The 19471-nt window shown below is 47.0% G+C and overlaps 1 protein-coding gene across 1 annotated transcript in view; it reads left to right on the top strand.

The window, feature by feature from the left end:
* The first annotated feature begins 412 nt into the window (after positions 1 to 412).
* The window catches only part of vps13d (vacuolar protein sorting 13 homolog D), a 25533-nt gene continuing 6474 nt past the window's right edge, over positions 413 to 19471 (top strand). The window contains exons 1-50 of the mRNA XM_053848528.1: positions 413 to 764; positions 1865 to 2038; positions 2361 to 2438; positions 2542 to 2732; positions 2855 to 2935; positions 3018 to 3134; positions 3251 to 3355; positions 3431 to 3601; positions 3809 to 3909; positions 3972 to 4140; positions 4367 to 4468; positions 4559 to 4751; positions 4820 to 5002; positions 5078 to 5208; positions 5273 to 5327; positions 5959 to 6138; positions 6202 to 6332; positions 6407 to 6539; positions 6611 to 8797; positions 8871 to 9019; positions 9101 to 10153; positions 10289 to 10379; positions 10456 to 10582; positions 10659 to 10839; positions 10991 to 11173; positions 11696 to 11816; positions 12037 to 12244; positions 12307 to 12478; positions 12556 to 12662; positions 12815 to 13039; positions 13105 to 13525; positions 13597 to 13752; positions 13887 to 14058; positions 14154 to 14228; positions 14306 to 14497; positions 14560 to 14649; positions 15511 to 15651; positions 15732 to 15851; positions 15938 to 16040; positions 16614 to 16766; positions 16829 to 16964; positions 17031 to 17078; positions 17156 to 17306; positions 17774 to 17990; positions 18052 to 18299; positions 18371 to 18562; positions 18637 to 18763; positions 18828 to 18970; positions 19035 to 19165; positions 19231 to 19406. Of these exons, the coding sequence (XP_053704503.1) occupies positions 1942 to 2038; positions 2361 to 2438; positions 2542 to 2732; positions 2855 to 2935; positions 3018 to 3134; positions 3251 to 3355; positions 3431 to 3601; positions 3809 to 3909; positions 3972 to 4140; positions 4367 to 4468; positions 4559 to 4751; positions 4820 to 5002; positions 5078 to 5208; positions 5273 to 5327; positions 5959 to 6138; positions 6202 to 6332; positions 6407 to 6539; positions 6611 to 8797; positions 8871 to 9019; positions 9101 to 10153; positions 10289 to 10379; positions 10456 to 10582; positions 10659 to 10839; positions 10991 to 11173; positions 11696 to 11816; positions 12037 to 12244; positions 12307 to 12478; positions 12556 to 12662; positions 12815 to 13039; positions 13105 to 13525; positions 13597 to 13752; positions 13887 to 14058; positions 14154 to 14228; positions 14306 to 14497; positions 14560 to 14649; positions 15511 to 15651; positions 15732 to 15851; positions 15938 to 16040; positions 16614 to 16766; positions 16829 to 16964; positions 17031 to 17078; positions 17156 to 17306; positions 17774 to 17990; positions 18052 to 18299; positions 18371 to 18562; positions 18637 to 18763; positions 18828 to 18970; positions 19035 to 19165; positions 19231 to 19406 (10214 nt within the window). The 5' untranslated portion in view covers positions 413 to 764; positions 1865 to 1941. The remainder of the gene's footprint in view (positions 765 to 1864; positions 2039 to 2360; positions 2439 to 2541; positions 2733 to 2854; positions 2936 to 3017; positions 3135 to 3250; positions 3356 to 3430; positions 3602 to 3808; positions 3910 to 3971; positions 4141 to 4366; positions 4469 to 4558; positions 4752 to 4819; positions 5003 to 5077; positions 5209 to 5272; positions 5328 to 5958; positions 6139 to 6201; positions 6333 to 6406; positions 6540 to 6610; positions 8798 to 8870; positions 9020 to 9100; positions 10154 to 10288; positions 10380 to 10455; positions 10583 to 10658; positions 10840 to 10990; positions 11174 to 11695; positions 11817 to 12036; positions 12245 to 12306; positions 12479 to 12555; positions 12663 to 12814; positions 13040 to 13104; positions 13526 to 13596; positions 13753 to 13886; positions 14059 to 14153; positions 14229 to 14305; positions 14498 to 14559; positions 14650 to 15510; positions 15652 to 15731; positions 15852 to 15937; positions 16041 to 16613; positions 16767 to 16828; positions 16965 to 17030; positions 17079 to 17155; positions 17307 to 17773; positions 17991 to 18051; positions 18300 to 18370; positions 18563 to 18636; positions 18764 to 18827; positions 18971 to 19034; positions 19166 to 19230; positions 19407 to 19471) is intronic.

Genomic DNA, 19471 nt, shown 5'->3' with positions numbered 1-19471 from the left:
GTAAAGCCATAAAATGAAAGATAGCTCTGTCATAGAAGGAGGAAACGTATAGTCACCACCTTGTCTCGTAAATTTCTGTGGGTTGCAGAAGCAAATACAGTTCTTCAACTTTGGTTGTTGTGGAACTTCAGTAAAATTGTACTCATGACTCAAATGATTGCTCGTTTAAGACAGTTGCTACTTGTCAAATCAGAAAATAATAGATGACAGTCAGAACTATCGTGAACTTAACGACGGTTTTTAAAATGTTGTGACACTAACTTAAGTTAAGTTAACATAAGCTATAATATAGTGGTATGTTTTTGTGCAATGACAGTTGACATTCACCTATTTGGCCACACGGGGCAGTACACGTCGATCGGCTCCAATCTGAGTTCTATGCGAAGAAGACGAATATTATTGTCACGTGACAGGAAGTGCGTGATGGAAGTTTCGCGCAAGTAGGAAGTATGTTTATTTACAGTGACAGGGCAGTGCGCCACTAACTAGAACTTCATAGCTTTACATTTGGTCATTTCTCATCGATTGAGCTTCTTTTCCAACATACCGTTTGAACTTGGTTTCTATTTGTAGCGTTAAGCTTGATGTCGACTTATGCTAGTTTAGCTCAATGCTAAGCTTAGTGGGGTTCACAACCTTGCCGTGTCTGTCACCACAGCCGACTCTCGCCGTCCGGTGGGAAGTTCAAGTGTATTCACTGAAGGAGACATGTTCCCCCGCTGTTCCGGCCATGTGTCTACCATCAACATGGACTTCACCTCGCTGTGAGTCACCAGTTATTCAACATTGTCGCAACCTTCGTCCGGAAATGTCAATTCCTTTGTGCATTACATGTGATCCAGATCACAACTGTCACTCGAAAGCTACGTTGTCACCAAATGTAATAATGCCGAATCTTTCTGAATTCGGCATGTACCATAGATTATACTATGACATACCACTGCAGCGCATTAACACCATTTCTGATTTTAGACTTTGAAATATATAGTTTCAACATGTTTATTCAAGCTAAACTATGCTTTTACAAGACGTCAAACTGGATGCCTCATGAAAAATATACAGTGTAAACGGCTTTTAGTAACGCTATTCGTGTTTGTCAAATGACTGGCGTTTGTGGTTTTGCCAGTTTATTTCATGTGTTGCATTTCACATATTATTTAACATCCCTGGGAAGTTCAAATGCAAAAGCTTTATGCAAAAGTTAGTAGTGGTTACTGAAGCAACAACAACACGACAGTTAAGTCTGACCATCTCTGTTCTTCAGGTGATAAAACCTTTGAAACAGGTGGGGAGTGTTAAATGCTCTTGTTCTCTTCTGCACCACAACCTACAGTTCATCTTTTACACTGTCATCCATCTAAACTTAGAATACAAACTGCAGGGGGTCATTTATAATCACTTTCCAAATTGGATTTTGGACTTACTGGCTGTTCATTTGTCTTATTAACATTGTCACTGGGATTAAAAGCTGAGAAACAGGTCTGAGTGAAAATAGAACACAGCTGCAGGACAATAAACTACGCTCCAAAATGATGCTCATTGATGACAGAATCATGACTGAATAAAAATAGGCATATGGGGACTGCTTTTTTTTTTAACTTTATTGAATTGTACCATTAAAATTTTATTTGAATATACACATTGTTTAATTTATTTTTTTTACACATTTTTATGTACATTTATATATATTAACATGTTGTTAAGTTTGTTTACTCTATATAACATAACATTTAAGTATCTAGCTCACTCAAAAGCAAAAGTTAATTATGTTCAATTATTAATTCTGTTTTATTTCAGTGCCCACAATCGTTCTGACTTTGCTTTTCAAGATCCGTTTGGTTGCATCTTTGTTTTTTGTGCCCAGGGTTTAGGCACTGTGGTCCACTGGTTGTTGAAGTTCCCTTCCGGATGCTGGTGTGTCTTCAACATTGAAACACCAGGATGTTGGAAGGCCTGGTCGCCTGGGTGCTAAACACATACCTTGGGAAATATGTGAGCAACCTGAACACTGACCAGCTGTCCATCGCTCTTCTCAAAGGTATGTGGACATGACCTTACACAACAAAAAACTGACATATTCTGCCATCACCAATATACAGTGCCTTCATAGAAGTGTGAACAACAATTGCTCAACCAACCACTGGCCTTGACACGTATGCAGTACTCGAGGTCTGGTCAGGGTGGTGATACATATTTAAACCCAGTTTAATAATAATAGTAATGTGTAACTTGACTTCCTCCAAGCTCCAATTGAACAGTAACAGTAAATTAAATGGGACCCTGATATTCTTAAAATCTATCCCTGAGGTAGTGATCTTCTGGGAGTCTGTTTTGTTCCCAACGGTGCTTTGTTTCTGTAGGAGCGGTGGAGCTGGAAAATCTCCCGCTAAGGAAAGATTCATTGAAGGAGTTTGATCTTCCTTTTGAAGTCAAAGCAGGTGAGACACTTTAAATTGTGTTGAATCCAGCGACCCTGTGCTGAGAAGGCATATCGCGATTAATAATGTAACTGAGAATTAATCTTGTTTTTTTGTTTTTCAGGCTTCATTGGGAAGGTCACCATCCAGATTCCTTTCTACCGACCTCATTGTGACCCATGGGTCATTTCCATGTCCCAGCTCAATCTCATAATTGGACCTGCCTTGCTAAAAGAGCATGATGAAGACCAAGAAAAAGTGGACGAAAGGGAGCGCAAAAAATGTCTTCTTAAGGCTGCTGAAGACAAATTTAAAGTAGGTGCTCCACTCTTACTCTTGTCATTTAATCTAATCCCCCATGCTCACAATTGGGGTGAAGCGCTTACATTTCTCCTTTCCTACTGGATATTCTATCATGTATTTTGCTCTTTCTCCAGAGTGAATTTGAACAAAAAGGGGAGTCTTACTGGTACTCTGTGACTGCCTCAGTGGTGACCAGAATCGTTGAGAACATTGAGGTAAGTGTGGACATAGGGTGAAAACTAATACAAAGAGAACTTCAGTGATCAGTCTCAACTTGTCTGTGTCAAATCTGTTTAGCTGAAGATCCAAGATGTGCACCTGCGATTTGAGGATGACTTATCCGACCCTGAGAAACCACTCTCCTTTGGGGTTTGCATCAAAAACCTTTCTGCTCAGAATCTCCAAAAAGAGACGGTAAATTATTTACAGCTGATACTGACATGAGCTTCAGTTTAGCACCGGGAGCTAGGAAGCTATAAAAGAACATTTTATATTGTGGTTGAATGGTACTCTCTCTCTCATTTTGGCAGGTCCAAAAGCTGCTCCGACAGAAGCAAATGGAGATTCAGGACTTCAGCGTGTACTGGGATACACACAGTGAAATGTTGGGGAAGCTGCCGGTGAATCAGATCCAGGTCGGTGAGAGTATGGAAACAAGACGAAATGGTGTGTATATGAAGAGAATCTGAGCTGATTTCTCCACTGCACAGGAGGCAATGAGCCAGTGCATGCAGTCCCTGGAGCACCAGTACATCTTTGAACCAGTGTGCGCTTCAGTGTTGCTCAGGAGAAACACCTCGAAGGAGCCTCTGCGCTCCCGACATACCCCGAGAATAGAGGGTCAAGTTCAGCTGGAGCCCATGTCCTTTCGCCTCTCACAGGTGTGGCTCACTTTGAAAGTTCATGTCTTCAGTTCTCTTGAGGTTATTTTTGGGAAGCATTGTTGTTATTCCCTCGTGGTTCCTGTGTGTGACAGGAACAACCCTGATTAAATTGTAAAGGCATCGATGACCAGACAGTTCCATGATTCTTTACAACTTGTTGCAAACAAAAACTGATCATATGACACGTGTTTTAAAAAAAAATAGGTTCAGTACCAGCAGATCATGGCATTCTTCAAAGAACTGGACCTCCGGGAAAGACGGATGCGTTACCACAAGTGGCGGCCTTCCGTTTCAGTCACTGGAAAGTGAGTTGATTCTTATTTAGAATTCAGAATGTTTTTGATCTTGATGAGCATGTCGCTTCTAGCTGCCGGCAGTGGTGGATGTTTGCCATCCAGGCCAATCTAAATGAGATCAGGGAGCAGCGGCACAGACGGACCTGGAACTTTGCTCTGCAGCGGGCCAGAGATGCGCAGACCTACACTAGCTTGTACTTCCACAGGCTCAAAGGGATCCCACTCAGCCCTCAAGAGGAGGTACCGTAACACAAGTCCAACTATTTAAACATAAATGTTGAAAATGTGTGCAAACATAGAGTGATAACTGCTAAAGTAATATTTACAAACTGAGGTAGGGTGGGTGAGGCAACCAAACTGTGTGATAATGCTTGTTTTTTCAAGCTTTACAATGGAGAATTGATCAGAATTTACAGGCTTCGGGGCACTTAATAAGCCTGCAACATAATTTGTCATGGTTGAACAGATTGAGATTGAGCGTGTGGAGGAGGAGCAGACGCTGGACGAGCTGCAAAGTCTGAGAGAAATCGTTTATGATTGGTTCCGAAAGCAAGAGGAAGTTGTTGTGGTGAGTCATTTTTCATCGTACTTGCTGTGTTGCATCATTCAAATTCACTTTTAATCTCCGTTTAACCTTTGCGACGTGTCCCCTCTGAAGGGTGTGAGAGACCCCAGCAGTGAGCTCGAGCCCTGCTCACCCACCTCATCCATCCCTCGCAGCCGAAGTTCCGGTATGATCCAGTACCTCCAGTCTTGGTTCCCTGGTTGGGCCGGCTGGTATGGAGACTCTCAGAACCCAGACGGAGTCTCCGATGAGTTCCTGCCTAGCCCTTCCTCCTGGGACATTCTTGGTGAGGATTTGAAATTACATTTCCTTCGCATCTGAAAACCCCTTCACTCGTACTTTTTGCATTTTCAGCGGAGACAGAAGAATTTTTCGACCCTTGGGAGGACTCTCAGACCCTGAACACATTTACACGCCGAGACTTCCTCTTCGCCAGGCTCGAGTTTTCATTGCAGCGGGGTGGTATCACCCTGTTCCACCAAGATAAACAGAAAGAGGCTCTTGATGAGAGTGGGCTCATCCAGCTGGAGTTTTCAGGTATTCCGCCCCGAAACTTGACTCATTCTTAATAACCTTTCTGAGCTTTTGCTTTTCCTTTCATGTCCTTCTCAGATGTAAACGTGATTGTGGAGTCTCTTCCTCGTTCCGAGTCCTCTCTTCTTTCGGTTAAACTTGGTGGCCTGTTTCTGCGAGACCTGACCACGAAGGACACCATCTTCCCGGTGTTGATATCTCAGAAGATGGTGAGTCGACCAAGATGCTGACCTCAAAAATATGCGCTTCATGTGAGTTACATCTCTCCTTCAGGACAAGAATTTTCTCTCCTCAAGTCAGCCGTTTGGACAGTCCCCCAGCTCCTCTGGTGAGAGTCAAATTTAAGAACAAAATCTGTTAAATATCTGCTTTCCCTGGTGGTCACTGAAAATTGGTTTGTGTGCAAAAAAAAAGTTCTGTGTGTTTGAAGTAAAGCCATGTTTTGTGTTCAAAATGTGTCTGGTCCTGCGCAACCTGTCTCTGTTTTCATTCCCATGATGCCTGAAATTCTTGGCCTCTTGTCTAAGGCCTTTTGAGCAGAGAGAAACGGGTTTCTCCAGCCAATGCAGACCTGGTGATGCTAAATTCTCATGTGGAAACGGAGGTGTCATTTCGGAGGGTTTACAGAAGAACAAATGGGTTCTCTTCATTTGAAGCAGATTCATTACAGTCCAAGAAAAGAGTTAGATCTCGCTGAATCGTCTGGTGGTGTTCTAATTGTATTGTTCTGAAGCGTAGTCGACTCCTGAAGAAATAGCAAACATAAGATGACAACTGGCTTAAGAGCGCTTCAAGAAAAGAGGAGAAAATAACAAATAAGCTTGAAACAAAGTGCCTCTGCATCCACCTGTATGTCACCAGCAATAGAGGAAACAGCACTTTTGATAGTGAAGCTTGTCGACCTCTGTACAGAGACATATATGAGGCGGTTTAATGTGATTGTGCTTCTGTTCCGACAGGTTGTGATGAGCAGTGTTCTTCGTCGCCAGTGTTTGAAATGCTTTATGAGAGAAACCCTGTCAAGTGCAAATTTGAAAGACGACTGGAAGTCAACACGAGTCCGCTCAACATTATCTACAATCCCGATGCAATCAAACAAGTCATTGAGTTCTTCTTCAAAGGGAAGGTTCACACCTCAGGTGAGTGGACGGAGGACACTTGACCTGGTCTGAAGGCGACATCTGACTCTGTTCTTCTTAAAGGTTTCGGGTACCAGTCGGAGTTGGAGCTGAGAGTGGCGGAGGCAGCGCGACGACAGTACAACAAGCTGAAGATGCAAACCAAGGCTGAGATCAGACAGACAATCGATCAGCTTCTCATTGGGGAATTTATTGTAAGATCAACCAGCTGGGTTGGATGTAGTGCGACTGAATTGCTCTCAATTGTTGTGTCCTTTTGCTCACCAAGGAAAGCTCCAAACGCTGGACCATGAAGCTGGACATCTGTGCTCCACAAGTGATTTTTCCTGATGATTTCCAGTCAAAGGACCCCATGTTAGTCGTTGTGGATCTGGGCAGAATCCTTCTCAGTAACTGTCAAGGTGAATGTGTAGGAATTTCAAACCAATGTTCATAAGATTACAGATAAACAATGCATTTTTTTCTCTTGCAGCTGACAGCAAGTCCTGCTCAAAGAGTGCTGAACCTGAAAGAGAGGACCTCAGTGAGGATGAGTACCAGACGCCCCCTGCCACACCACCGGGCCACTCTCCAGAGTTAGATGTGCCTTCAAAAGACTGGCCCAAAAGCCCTCAACTCTCCAACCCGGCCTCGCTTGAAAACATTCAAGCCTACAGCAAAAAGCTTTATGAAAAATACACCCTGTCCTTTAAGGACCTTCAGATAATGGTGGGTCGCTATGAGGACAACTGGAAACATGTTCAGGAAAGTGAGGTGGGACCTACTCACGTGGTGGAGAAGTTCAACGTCCTCCTGCAGCTGGAGCAAAGGCTGCGCTACACCTCAGATCCGGATCTCCCTGGAGCTGTGCTGTCTGGAACTCTGCCTGATTTAAAGGTCCACATTAACCTGGAGAAGATAACAGCGCTGAAGAACTGCCTCGCTCGGCTCAGCGGCCCTCAGAAGAGCGAAGAAGAAAGGAGACAAGAGAAGGACCATCGCTTCCCTGATAAGATCTTCCAGAGGGAAGACAGCTCCTGGAAGCTCCAGGGTTCTGCTAAGAACTTGACCCAGAGTGTAATTACATTGGAGCAGCACACGAGAGAAGTTCTAGTGGAGTCCCGTCTGCTGTTGGCGGAATTCACAATCAACCACATGCAGCTGGGTGTGGAAAGTGATGGCAGGTACATTTCTGTTCTCAAGGTCTTTGGCACAAATGCTCACTTTGTCAAGCGTCCGTACGATGCTGAGGTCTCCCTCACAGTCCTGGGCCTTCTCCTTGTGGACACCTTACAAACCTACGGCTCCGACTTTGACCTCCTGGTGGCTTCTCATAAACATCTCAGCTTTGACATACCGACCGGCAGTCTGCGGGAAAGTCAGCCCTCATCCCCGGTGTCGCCTGGAGCACGGGACAATACATCCACAGGGTCTTCAAAAATAGTGAAGGACACGGGCTCCCTCTTTAACTCTGTTCTCAATGACCAAGAGGCGCTCATCAAACTGGAGTACCAGTTTGTGAGCTCAGACTGCCCCACAATGAACCTGGACAGCTCTCTTCAGGTCGTGAGTTTGCAGGTGAACAACCTGGACATTATTGTGAACCCAGAGACCATTGTCGAGCTGCTGAAGTTTCTCCAGAAAGCTTTCCCGAAAGAGGAGAGCTCCTGGGCGTCGGCGCACCACCATTCAGACCCCAGCCAAGAAGAGAATGAGACCTTTCAGGCCACGTACGACCAGAACAAGGAGCTAACCGTGGAGATCCACCGGCTCAACCTGCTGCTTCTTCGGACCGTCTCCAGTGGGGCCGTCTTGGGGACTGACAAGAAAGGTTTGAAAATCGCCACTGCAAGCATCACTGGGACCAAAGTGAACATGTCCATGGGGAGTCGGTTGGACATCAGTGGGTCAGTGGGGTCGTTGCAGCTGGTGGATGTCACTCAGGAAGGAGGGAGAAGCCAGTTTGTGATCAGCATTGGCAACGTTGAGGACAGTACCTCCGGCTTGGCCTTTCTAGCCGAGTCAGAGTTTTGCCCGTTGGAAGCTTTAAATTTCCACTTGTTGGAGAAATCTCAGGGGATCTGCTCTTTGCACCTTAAAATGGCGTCGCTACATTATAACCACTCGGCTAAGTTCCTGAAAGAGCTGAGTCTTTCCGCCAATGAAGTCGAAGACAATTTCCGCACCATGCTGAAAAGCGCTGCTACCAAAGTGTCCACTGTCCTCGCCACCAAGACGGCGGAGTACAGTGGCATGTTCTCCCTGTTCGAAACCCCCCCACGCCGAAGCCGGACTCACAGTCAGAACTTTGCTTATTCCTTTGATGACGACCTGGATGTGCCGGTGGAGGAGCCGGAGTCCAGTTTAGACACCTTTTTTAAGAAGCTAACCCTCAACATCGATATTGAATCCCCTGTTGTGTCCATCCCTCGGAAACCGGGGCACCCCGAGCTCTTGGTTGGGCACCTGGGGAGCATCATGATCGAAAATTTTGTCACCGGACAAGGCTCTAAAGGGGAGCGCCTGCAGGTCTTTGTGAAAGACATACGGCTGTATTCTGTTAACATCAGCAGTTTGGCGCCCAAAAAGACTTCGAAAGGGTCACAACCCTGCAGTGGCTTACATGAGGAACCACAGTTCACACGGCAAAACTTCTTCGAGTCTCTAAACAAAGGGAATGGTAAGGAAGTCCATTTGGTATTGCCTGTTTGTGGGCTTGGTATTTTTAAACAATTCACTTTTCTCCTCCACAGCTTTTCATATTCTGAAAGACACAACGATACAGTTCACGATTGAGAAGGCTGAGGACGAAGACGCCCCGTTCACCTTTCTCACCGTGGAGGAGCCGTGCAAGAGTAACGGGCTCATGAGAGTTGAGGGGAAGTTTGTCAAACCTGTTCAGGTATTATCTTGTGGTTACTGCTGTAAAAGTTACAATCTTTTTTCCTCTCGCGTAAATGTCAAATAAAATGTCTCCTGACAGGTTTTCCTCTCCAAAGCGGTGTATGAGCAAGTCCTCCAGACTCTGGATAATTTGTCTCTCATCGATGGGCAACGTGCCACTCCCAGCCAGCCTCCCACGCCGCCTCCCCCAACGCCGTCGTCCACCCGACCTCATCGTTTTCCCGACCTGCACGGCGGGATGTTCGCCAAAGACCCGCCGTATTCCAGCTTCTCCCACCCCATGCTCTCCTCACCTTCCCCCCTGCAGTCACACAAGTCCACATTTGAGTCCGAGTCCTTCACTCAGCTGAATATCACCTTGCACATCGCTGAGTTGGAGGTCCAGCTGAGTGCGGACCTGACCCAGGGATCCCAAGGACTTGTTAGTTTGCGATTTCAGGATCTGAAAGGAGACTTCACAAAAAACCACCCTGACCTGCTGGAGGTCCAGCTGACTCTGCGCTCTCTGCTCATGGAAGATCTCCTGGAGCAGAATCCAGAATCAAAATACAAACATCTAATGGTGTCACGAGGAGCTCCCAAGCCCACCTCCTTCTATACCAAGGAGTATCTTTCCCAAAGCTGCCCCTTGACATCTAACGCTCAGTGCCCTGAGATGCCTCGCTCCTTGCCGTCCCACATGGAGGAAGCACGGAATGTTTTCCAGCTCTATCAAAGACATCCCAGCACCCCTTCAGCGGGCAGCCGCAAATCCAAACGGGATCCCGAGTGCCCCAGCACTCCTCCACCCTCCCCCACCCACCAGACGACCGCTGCCGACCCCCCAGACTTTGACGACTCTTTAGTCCATGTCAACATTCTACTGGTTGACCAGAAACATCCAGAGTTCGGAACACGCTACGGAGGCGTGGGAAGGAGCGTGGACATCGACTTCAACTGTCTGGACGTCTTGATCACGCTGCAGACGTGGGTGGTCATTCTGGATTTCTTTGGGATTGGCTCGACTGCCAACAATCATGCGGTGAAAGTCCCCCCGGTGCCACCGGATCCTTTGCCAGAACATTCTCTTTATGAGCCTGACTTGGATGAGGAGGAGGCTGTGGAAGCTGTGAACACTAAAGTAGATATTAAGGTTGGTGGCTTGACCTGTAGACATGTGGAAACAGAGTGTCCCTTCTCTATCTCCACAGTCTTCACACTTATTTGCTGTGTAAAGTAAACTACAACTGACAATATGCTGATTAAATTCACTGTTTCCCTGCCACAGGTCCATTCACTGTCCCTGGTCCTGAACAAGAAGCTCAATGAGATTGCCAGAGCCAGTGTGTCGAAATTATCCGCTCATCTGGAAATGTTGGGTGGGTGTGAAAAACGTCGCATTTGGTTTTGTTCTCTGTATAAATGTGTTGAATGAACCTCCGGAACATGTTCCAGATGGCAACATGGCGTTGCAAGGCAGTTTAGGAACCTTGTCCCTGAGTGATCTGACCCCACACGGGGATCTCTACAGGGAACGCTTTACCACTCAAGGAGGAGAGGCTCTGGTTTTCAACATCCTCAAGTAAATTGATTCTTCTTGCTTCTGTGAATGTATTTGAGGTGAAATTCATGTCACATACTTCATTCTCTTTGTTCAGATATGGCCTCCCTGATCCCTATTTGGAGCGGGAGTGTGACATTAAAGTCTCTCTGGAGATGGCGTCTGTACAGTATGTGCACACTCAGCGCTTTCAGGCGGAGGTGGTTGCCTTTATCCAACATTTCACACAACTACAGGATGTGCTTGGCCGACAAAGGGCTGCCATGGAAGGCCAGGCTGTAAGTGTGGCCCTGGGTTTTAGATTTAAATCAGTGCTTCCTCTCCAAATAAGAAGTGCGCAAGTACTTGTTATAAATACAGATTTATACGTTGTATTTCTTCAATTTTTAGAGGGATGTTTGAGTATTCTTTATTTGCTCCTCTTCCCAGGTCAGGGATCATCCTCAGCGAGGATCCAGAGTTCTTCTGGACATCCATGCTGGCGCACCTGTCATACTGATACCAGAAAGTTCTCGCTCCACAAGGGTCATCGTGGCTAATCTCGGACAGTTGAGGGTGCAGAACTGCTTCTTGCCTGCAGGTTCTTATGGGACCTTCTCCCTCAAAGACAAGGTAGAGAAACTCACCATGGTTCATGCCTTTTTCCCTTCTCTGGTGAGTCCGACTCCTTCCATCCTGCATGGTGTCTCAGACTAAAACTGGACTGCTGGCAGAGTTTTCTTTTCTGACCAGGAGGTGTCTCTGAAGCTTGAAGTAATACAGACAAATACATGACAAAGAAACAAAAACCTCTTGATACTCTGTTTTACTAGTTTCAGCAGTTTTGATTTCGCAGTGTTATCGTGTGACAACTGGCTGATCATTATCATTAACATGGGTTCTACATTAACTTTTGGACCTTTTGTGTGTTGTTGCATTTTTTTCCTTGAATGTTTTTGTCATCTCGTGGATGGTTAAATTGTATCTGTTCATTGAGCATTTCTTCATTGATATTTACCTTCATATCCCCCCTGAATAATCCATTTGCAGCTTTAGTAAAGTGGTACAAATTGTAGTAAACAGTCCACCTGATACTTTCTGAATCAACATGCCGTGTTGGTACATGAGCGTGCCTTAATTCATGTTCATTTTCAGGACCTTGTGGGAAGGAGGGGTGAGCAGGATTGGCTGAAAACTCCTATGACATCTTCAACTGGCTTCACTCTGAATAAGCCAAGCCCTCGATCCCCTGAGGCAGCTGCGCCGCACAGCGACGGTGAGCTCAAGACTCTGCAGGGACTGGAGCAGTTATGAAGAAGGGAGGATGAGCTCCAACTCTATGTAGTCTAAGATTGTTCACAAGTGAGGGAAAAGATGGAGTAAGGATGGACTGGGGAGAGATTGATGATATACCTGTGTGTAATAAATAGCCACCCAAAAAAGACAATTCAGATATGTGTGGCTTGACAACAAATTCATTTCTCACTGTCTTTCAGAAGCACAAGTTCCACTTTTAGACTGCATTTCACTAGACCTACAGCAGATGGACATCTTTGCTGCGGAGCGACAGCCATCCCAGCTCTGGGACAATCCTGCGGAACTTACCGACCTCCTCTTTCCCTCCTACTGTGTCCGTCGAACGGGAGGCACCCTCCTTAGAGACCGCTGCCGCCTCCAGCTCAAAGTGGAACGCAATCTTGACAGGTATCTGCTGGAGTTTAGTTTTGCTGTCTGTGTTATCTGACTGTCAATTGTGCATTCCGCAGGGAGCTCACCCATGCTGTGCCCGACATGTCGATCTATGGCAGCCTGTCCTCAGTCCACTGCTCAGTGGACCTGGAGCACTACAAGCTGATTCGAGGCCTTCTAGAAAACAACCTCGGGGAGCCCATTGAGGAGTTCCTGCGGCCCTATAACCTACAAGACCCCAGCACATACGTGAGCGGACTGTCCAAACAACCCCAACATGGTTTGTTTAACTGACTCTGTGTAACATGACTGGCTCAACGTTGCAGACGGTGTTAAGCGGAGATGTCTACAAAAACTTCTCTTTTCTGGTGGACATGATGGACGTTAGCCTGGAGCTGCTGGACAGCAAGATCTCAGAGGGTTCCCTTGCTAGGTGGGTGTTGGTTTTACTGTGTGGATCGCGTATGATGGATATTTTTCTCAGTGTGATTATCTCAGTCATCCAGGAGGAGGGGCTGTCAAGGCATCTCTTAATCTCATTGGTCATGTTCTTCACTGATTTAAGATCTTTGGTCTCTTGGTCAGGTTCGACTTCATGAAGTCCAAGTTGCTCTTTGAAAGCTTCTCAAATGGATCAAAGTCGATCAACTTGGTGTCTCACTCGTTGCTAGCCTACGACACAAGAGGCAGCGAGCCACCCAAAAGCACCAGTGCTGCCGACGGATCCAAAAAAAATGTGTTTGATTGTATTCTCCAGCCGTCTAAAACCGGTTCAAACCGGGCCACTCTGCAGCTGGAGCTCCATTACAGGTAGCTCACATGAGAAAGTTAAAAAAGCCTGAGCGGAGGTTTATGTCTTGTCTGTTTTATTCCAGATCCACGCGCGACTCCTCCTCCTTCACTGTGGTTCTGAACAATCTCCGGGTTTTCGTTATCTTTGACTGGTTCCAGCTTGTGAGTGACTTCCTCCGGGTGCCAGTGGAAAAGCCATCAGGTGTGTCTGAATCGGGTCAGCGTTGTCCCAGCAGTGGTACCTCTGACACTGCTTCCAACCCTGCTGGCGCTGTCATGCCAAAAACAGTGAAGAGTGGCGTCGTCACCAAGAGGTCCACTGTGCCCGTCACTCAAGACTACCGTATTGAGGTCAAGATCAATGTCACGGGTACGGAATTTGTGGTTGTGGAGGACTCGTCCTGCTTGGACACCAACGCCATCATCCTGAAAGGAACCGCGGTGCTGACGTACAAGCCCCGCCTGTTGGACCGGCCCTTCTCTGGCAGCCTCGCTGGCATTGAGGTGCGAGTCAGGTCTCGGACTGGCCTCCTCCTCTCCTGGCATCTGAAATGATGGCGTCATTTCTATTGCAGGTCTTCTCCTGTCGCCTGGGCAGCGAGAAGGAGACGGCGCTTTCCATCATCGACCCTGTCAATGTTCAGATGGAGCTGTGCGGCAGCCCCACCTACCAGCCGAGCTCCGGCCTGCTGGATGCCTTCAATGTTGAAGAAATCCCACCGTTGCTGGAGGTCTGCAATTCATGTTTTAGCTCTAGATGATATATGTCATATTGTCATTGGCTGCAATACCATGTCATCCGTAAAAAGTAAAACCCAATGAAATAATCATCATGTGCCATGAGAAACCTATGGTTTTTACCCAGATCCAGTTGCCATCTGTGGACATCCGACTGTCGTACAATGATGTCCAGCTTTTCCTGGCCATTGCCAAGACCTTCCCAACTGCCAGCTCCTCCTTATCTGCTCCTGAAATCAGCAGGGCGTCTGCAGATAAGCCGATAGAAGGGAAGAAAACAAAGAATTTAACCTTAGTAGGTCAGTAGCAAAACCTTTCTCCTCTGCTAATGATATTGAATATGTAGTGCGGCAGGACAAAACTGATGCTCCGTGGATGCTGGTGTGTTTAACAGATGGGCAGCTAATCCACCTGCAAGATCTTGGCTTCAGGAAGGAAGACTGCAAAAGAGCTCTCATTCACTGTAAAGGTGAGTCTCAGGAGCGTTTCCTGGCTTGATAAACAGACCTTTTTTTTTAAAATCTTTGATTCTGTGCCTCACTCCAGGCCAGATGGACCAGGCGGCTGCATGGCTTCTGGAGAACGCAGAGAACATGGTGGGCCAGCGCCGAGGCCCCTCTGACTCCAGTCACGCTGCCTCTCTGTCTGGTGTGGAGGTGAAGGCTGACAGCATCTGCATCTGTTTCATCGATGACTGCCTGGACTGTGACATTCCTCTGGCTGAGCTCACCTTCTCGAGTAAGTCTGGCTTTACACCCTGCGCACGGGGACTTAGTTATACTGGAACATTGGTATTGCAGGGCTGTCTGTGCTGCAGCGAATCGGCTCCTCACAGGAAGGCACCGCCAGCTTCACTCTGTCCGCTGACTACTACAACAGAGAACTGTCAGGTAAAACCTTTCCATCTCAGGCATCAACATCCAGGCTCGTGAGCCAGATCGTATTCAGTGACTCATCTTAAGATGGAGGTAACTGTGGGAACCAGATAGCAGTCATAATAGTACAGAATTCAGATCCTCAGCCTCCCTTCATTTTACAACAACTCTGTATTGACAATGTCTTGCCGTTAGTAAAGGTCCCTAAGTGTAGTATGTGGCATTTCAATCTTTATTTGTGTCTTCACCCCGTGCCAAGGGATAATGGTGGCTCATCCACAAGATGCACATATTGATGGCAATGTCTGTATTTTTCTGGAGAATGTGTAAAATAATGATTAATGAATAACAAATCCCCGACAAGACACTCAAGCAACATTTTGTTTTTTTTAAGAGAAAAGCAGTATAAATGTCTAAATTACAAAGCATGTTATGTTTCATTCTCACATTTTTCATCTGTGCAGCTAAAATACAAGGTGCATTCCTAATGTCTGATTTTTATTCTGGTATAAGATGAATTTTGGTAAACACAATCTCATTTTCAGTTAAATCTTAAAAAAATTTAAATGAAACAGGTCTGTTACGGTCTGGATTTTAAGTTTCTGTGAGGTACTTCTGCACCACTTTATTGACAAGGTTAAATAGCATTTCAACATTTGTTTCTAGATTAAAAGTCGACAAAAATAAAACTAGACCAAGTTTTAGACTAAAACTGGACAAGAAGAGTTTAGATTAATAGAAACTGAAGTGACAGTTTGACGCAAAGACCAGACTAAAAGTAAAACAGCCCCTCCAAAATCACTGCTGGTTGTCAGCTTGGCACAGAGCTTACAACCTTGTCAAGTGCAAGCTGTGATGCTGAAGTCTCTGTTTTAGGTTGGGAGCCTGTGATCGAGCCCTGGCCCTGCTTCCTGTCATGGCAGCAACAGGCGGCCGGCCGCCTCCATCCATCGCGTCTGAAGATGGGAGTGCGAGCCAAGCAGCGGCTGGATGTCAACATCACATCTGTCCTCCTCGGTGAGGACGGCCGCTGATGCACCTGAGCATGTTGCTGTGTTGCTGTGCTGTTGTTGTGTCTTCATGATTTTTGTGTACAGATCAATACAACACGACCAAGAGCTCCTGGATTGCAGACTACTGGAAGCAGGAAGAGACTGCATCCCCGTCGTCATCGCGCTCGCCGAGGACGAGCTTGGCTGAAATGCCCTTTGGACAGAGTCAGTTTGTCCTGAATTCACTACTGTACAACTACTGTTCTCTCTTCCAGTGACTCTCGAACCTTATGCTCATCGTCTGGTGGCAGGTGTGAAGATGTCCAAAAGGAGACAGCCGTTTGTGCCGTACGCGCTACGTAACCATACAGGATGCACCATGTGGTTCGCCACGCTGACTACAACCCCGACAAGGTTGGTTTAATTCCATGCACAAAATTATTGGTGTTCATTGAAAACGTTCACAAAAAAATTACTGCTGAAATTGAGACAATCCTAAAAGTATGCTTTTAGTGGATAAAGATATACAGATGTGTATTGGATTTATTTGTGAATTTTATGTGTATTTAAAGTAAAAAAAAGGTTTTTACTTCTTATTATTTCAGTTTTTTGGAATTACTTTTATGTATTCATTCAACTATTCAATTATTTTGTGCTAAAAAATCCCTGAATCCCGTGGCTGTGCGGTGACTCCTGCGTGGCTGTGCGATGACTCCTGCCTCCTGATCTACCCTATGTTTCCTTCACGAGGATTATTCTGGAAAAAGTACTCAAAAATACAAAAATATAAAAGTAATAACAAGTATATGGTAAAAACCAGAACAATAAATTACTTTTAAAGACAAAGAAAATACTCCACATAAAAACAATAAAACAATTATTTTGCAATTAACCCCAAAACAATAAATAAATTATTTAAATTTCTCTTCTTCTTCAAGTGAATGCAGCAAGCTCGCGTTAAACGGACAATAACGTAACTGTCCACAGGGTGGCGCTGTCTCACAGCAGCAGCGCAGACTCCATCGCTGATGGCCACGGACCTGCCACAGACGACAGCCACAATGTCAGCCAGTGGCGGGAGGTGCTGCCTGGAGAGGAGATCCCGTTTGAGTTCGAGGCTCGGGAGAAACTCCGCCATCGGTAATTCAGCACTTGTTTAGGTTTGGCCTGCTGTTGTAACTGAGCTGGGATTCGTGTCGTAGACACACGCACGAGCTGAAGCTGCACCAGCTGCTGGTCCGAGTCTGTGGATGGGAACAAGTGAAGCCGGTGTCTGTGGATAAAGTGGGCATCTTCTTCCGTTATGCGGCACCTGACAGGAACAGCTCTTCCAACACGGTAACAGACCTTCCGCTCCTGATGTGTTCACTGTTGACATTCAACCTCTCTCACCATGGTCCTCAGGTTGGCAGCCCCATCAGCCGGACCAACATCATCCACCCGCACGTCTACGTGAGGACACTCTTCCACTGTTGTCATGTGTTTGGAAAAGAAAAGTCTTGAAGGAGGTTGATCTTTTCTCCCTGCAGTTTTCAGCGCTGCCTCCTGTCAGGGTGGTCTTCGCCATCACACTAGAAGGCAGCGCCAGGAAGGTCATCACCGTCCGCTCCGCTCTGATGGTGAAGAACCGGCTGGATGTTCCCATGGAAATCAGGCTGGACAGCCCCTCAGCTCCTGACAGTAAGACATCCACATCAGTGGGACGTGCTCTTTGCTGAACTTTGTTTTGTGCTTCAGTGCTGCTAGTTCACTCACGTATGGAGTGATATGTCGCTGCCATCGAAATTTGAAGACAAAAAACAAATTGCATTCGAAAAAAAAAAAACATTCAGAAAAATGATGTTTTGATGTTATTAAAGTTTGAATCCAAAAAAAGATTTACGTAGTATTTTAAAAAGTTTTCAAAACAAAATGAATAATTTAATTCAAGTTAGTAATGTAAGCACTGTGGAATTGGAGTTTTGTTTTGGTGCGGGCTTGACTCCGGTCCATCATTGCAGTGCTGAACCGCCAGTGACGTTGCATTCAATGTCATTGGAGGAAATTGGACATTTGAAACACAGAATCATACAGCGTGGCATTATTTGCTCCATGCTCCATGACGTCCTCGTGGTTTTATTGAGTAACCACATCCTTCTGTGCTTTAGAGCCGGTGGTGCTGCCTCCCATTCTTCCGGGTCAGGCTCTGGCGGTGCCGCTCCACCTGACCTCATGGCGCCTGCAGGCTCGGCCCAAAGGCATGCAGCTGTTCTTCTGCAAAGTTCCCATCCACTGGACGAGCGTGGACCGGGCCGGAGAGATCAGCAGCACCAAGAGAGAGTGCCAGTCGGCGGATTTCGATGACAACCTGAAACCGGTCTTCAGGTGAGGTCGGCAGCAAGAGGCTTTCAGTGACTGGCCTGTGCTCACTCCCGGTGTTTCCCAGGTATTCTGTGGTGGTCAAAAAGGAAAACTACCCGGAGCAGCAGCCTGCCAAGAGGGCTTCTGGGAACACCAAGCAAATCTATCAGCAGCCGGGACACACCATCTTCCTGCTGCCCACCATGGTGCTGGCCAACCTGCTGCCCTGCAACCTCTCCTACTACATCAAGGGCACATCCATCAAAGGGACCTTGAAACCCGGGAAAGAGGCGGTGCTTCACTGCGCGGACACCTCCCAGAACATGGAGCTAGGTCAGAACCCACCTCTGTCTGATCTTCACCTCTCACTCCCCTGAGTGACTCATACTCTGCTCATGTTTCAGGTGTCATCCTGGACAGCTTTCCCGTCTGCAAGGAGCTTCTCATTCCTCCTGGAACTCAGAACTACGTGGTCCGGATGAGGCTGTACGACACCAACAAGCGGCTTCTTTGCCTGACCAGTCGCATCATCCTGCGTGCACAGGGGGCGCTGAAGATCCTCATATCAGCGCCGTACTGGCTGATCAACAAAACAGGTGACAGACACGCACGGTATCCTCTCCTCCCGTTCCTCACTTGCCACCAAGCGCTTCACTTCTTTACCCTTCAGGGCTGCCCTTGATTTTCCGCCAAGACAACGGGAAGGCGGACGCGGCCGGCCAGTTTGAGGAGCATGAATACGCCCGCAGCTTGAGCCCATTGCTCTTCTGCTATGCTGATAAAGAGCAGCCGGCCATGTCAGTAGCGACTCTCACTCTTGACTTTTAGCCCCGCTCACTGTGCCTCTCCCAATTCTCCCAGGTGCACTATGCGTATTGGGAAAGGCATTCACCCGGATGGCGTGCCAGGCTGGTGCCAGGGCTTCTCCCTGGATGGTGGCAGTGGCGTCCGAGCCGTGAAGGTCATCCAGCATGGCAACAGACCTGGACTCATCTACAATATCGGCATGTGAACAAACCCTGGCGCTATTGCGATGGATGATGTGTTGACGCCCTGCTTGTCTTCCAGGCATCAGTGTGAGGAAAGGGAAAGGCAGGTACCGAGACAGTCACATCGTCACCTTCTCTCCACGCTACCTGCTGGACAACCGCTCTTCGCACAAGCTCGCCTTCGCCCAGCGCGAGTTTGCCCGGGGACAGGTGGGAAGGGAGTCCACTGACTGTGGGTTAGAGAGTCTTACTGTAAGATAAGTTGTTTTTTTCAGGGCACCGCCAACCCTGAAGGTTATATCTCCACGCTGCCGGGTTCCAGCGTCGTCTTCCACTGGCCACGCAACGACTACGACCAGCTGCTCTGTGTGCGCCTGATGGACACTCCAAACTGCACCTGGTCGGGGGGGTTTGAGGTCAACAAGCCCAGGTCCTTCCATGTCAACATGAGGTCAGCTTGCACTGCTTGTTCACCGAGTTACTGCGTCATTATGCTCTTCATAATAATCCCCCTTT

The sequence above is a fragment of the Synchiropus splendidus genome, chromosome 18, assembly GCF_027744825.2.
Source record: "Synchiropus splendidus isolate RoL2022-P1 chromosome 18, RoL_Sspl_1.0, whole genome shotgun sequence".
In the NCBI taxonomy this organism is placed as follows: domain Eukaryota; kingdom Metazoa; phylum Chordata; class Actinopteri; order Syngnathiformes; family Callionymidae; genus Synchiropus; species Synchiropus splendidus.
The sequence above is the reverse complement of the archived record's forward strand: the minus strand, read 5'-3'. Positions and strand labels throughout refer to the sequence as shown.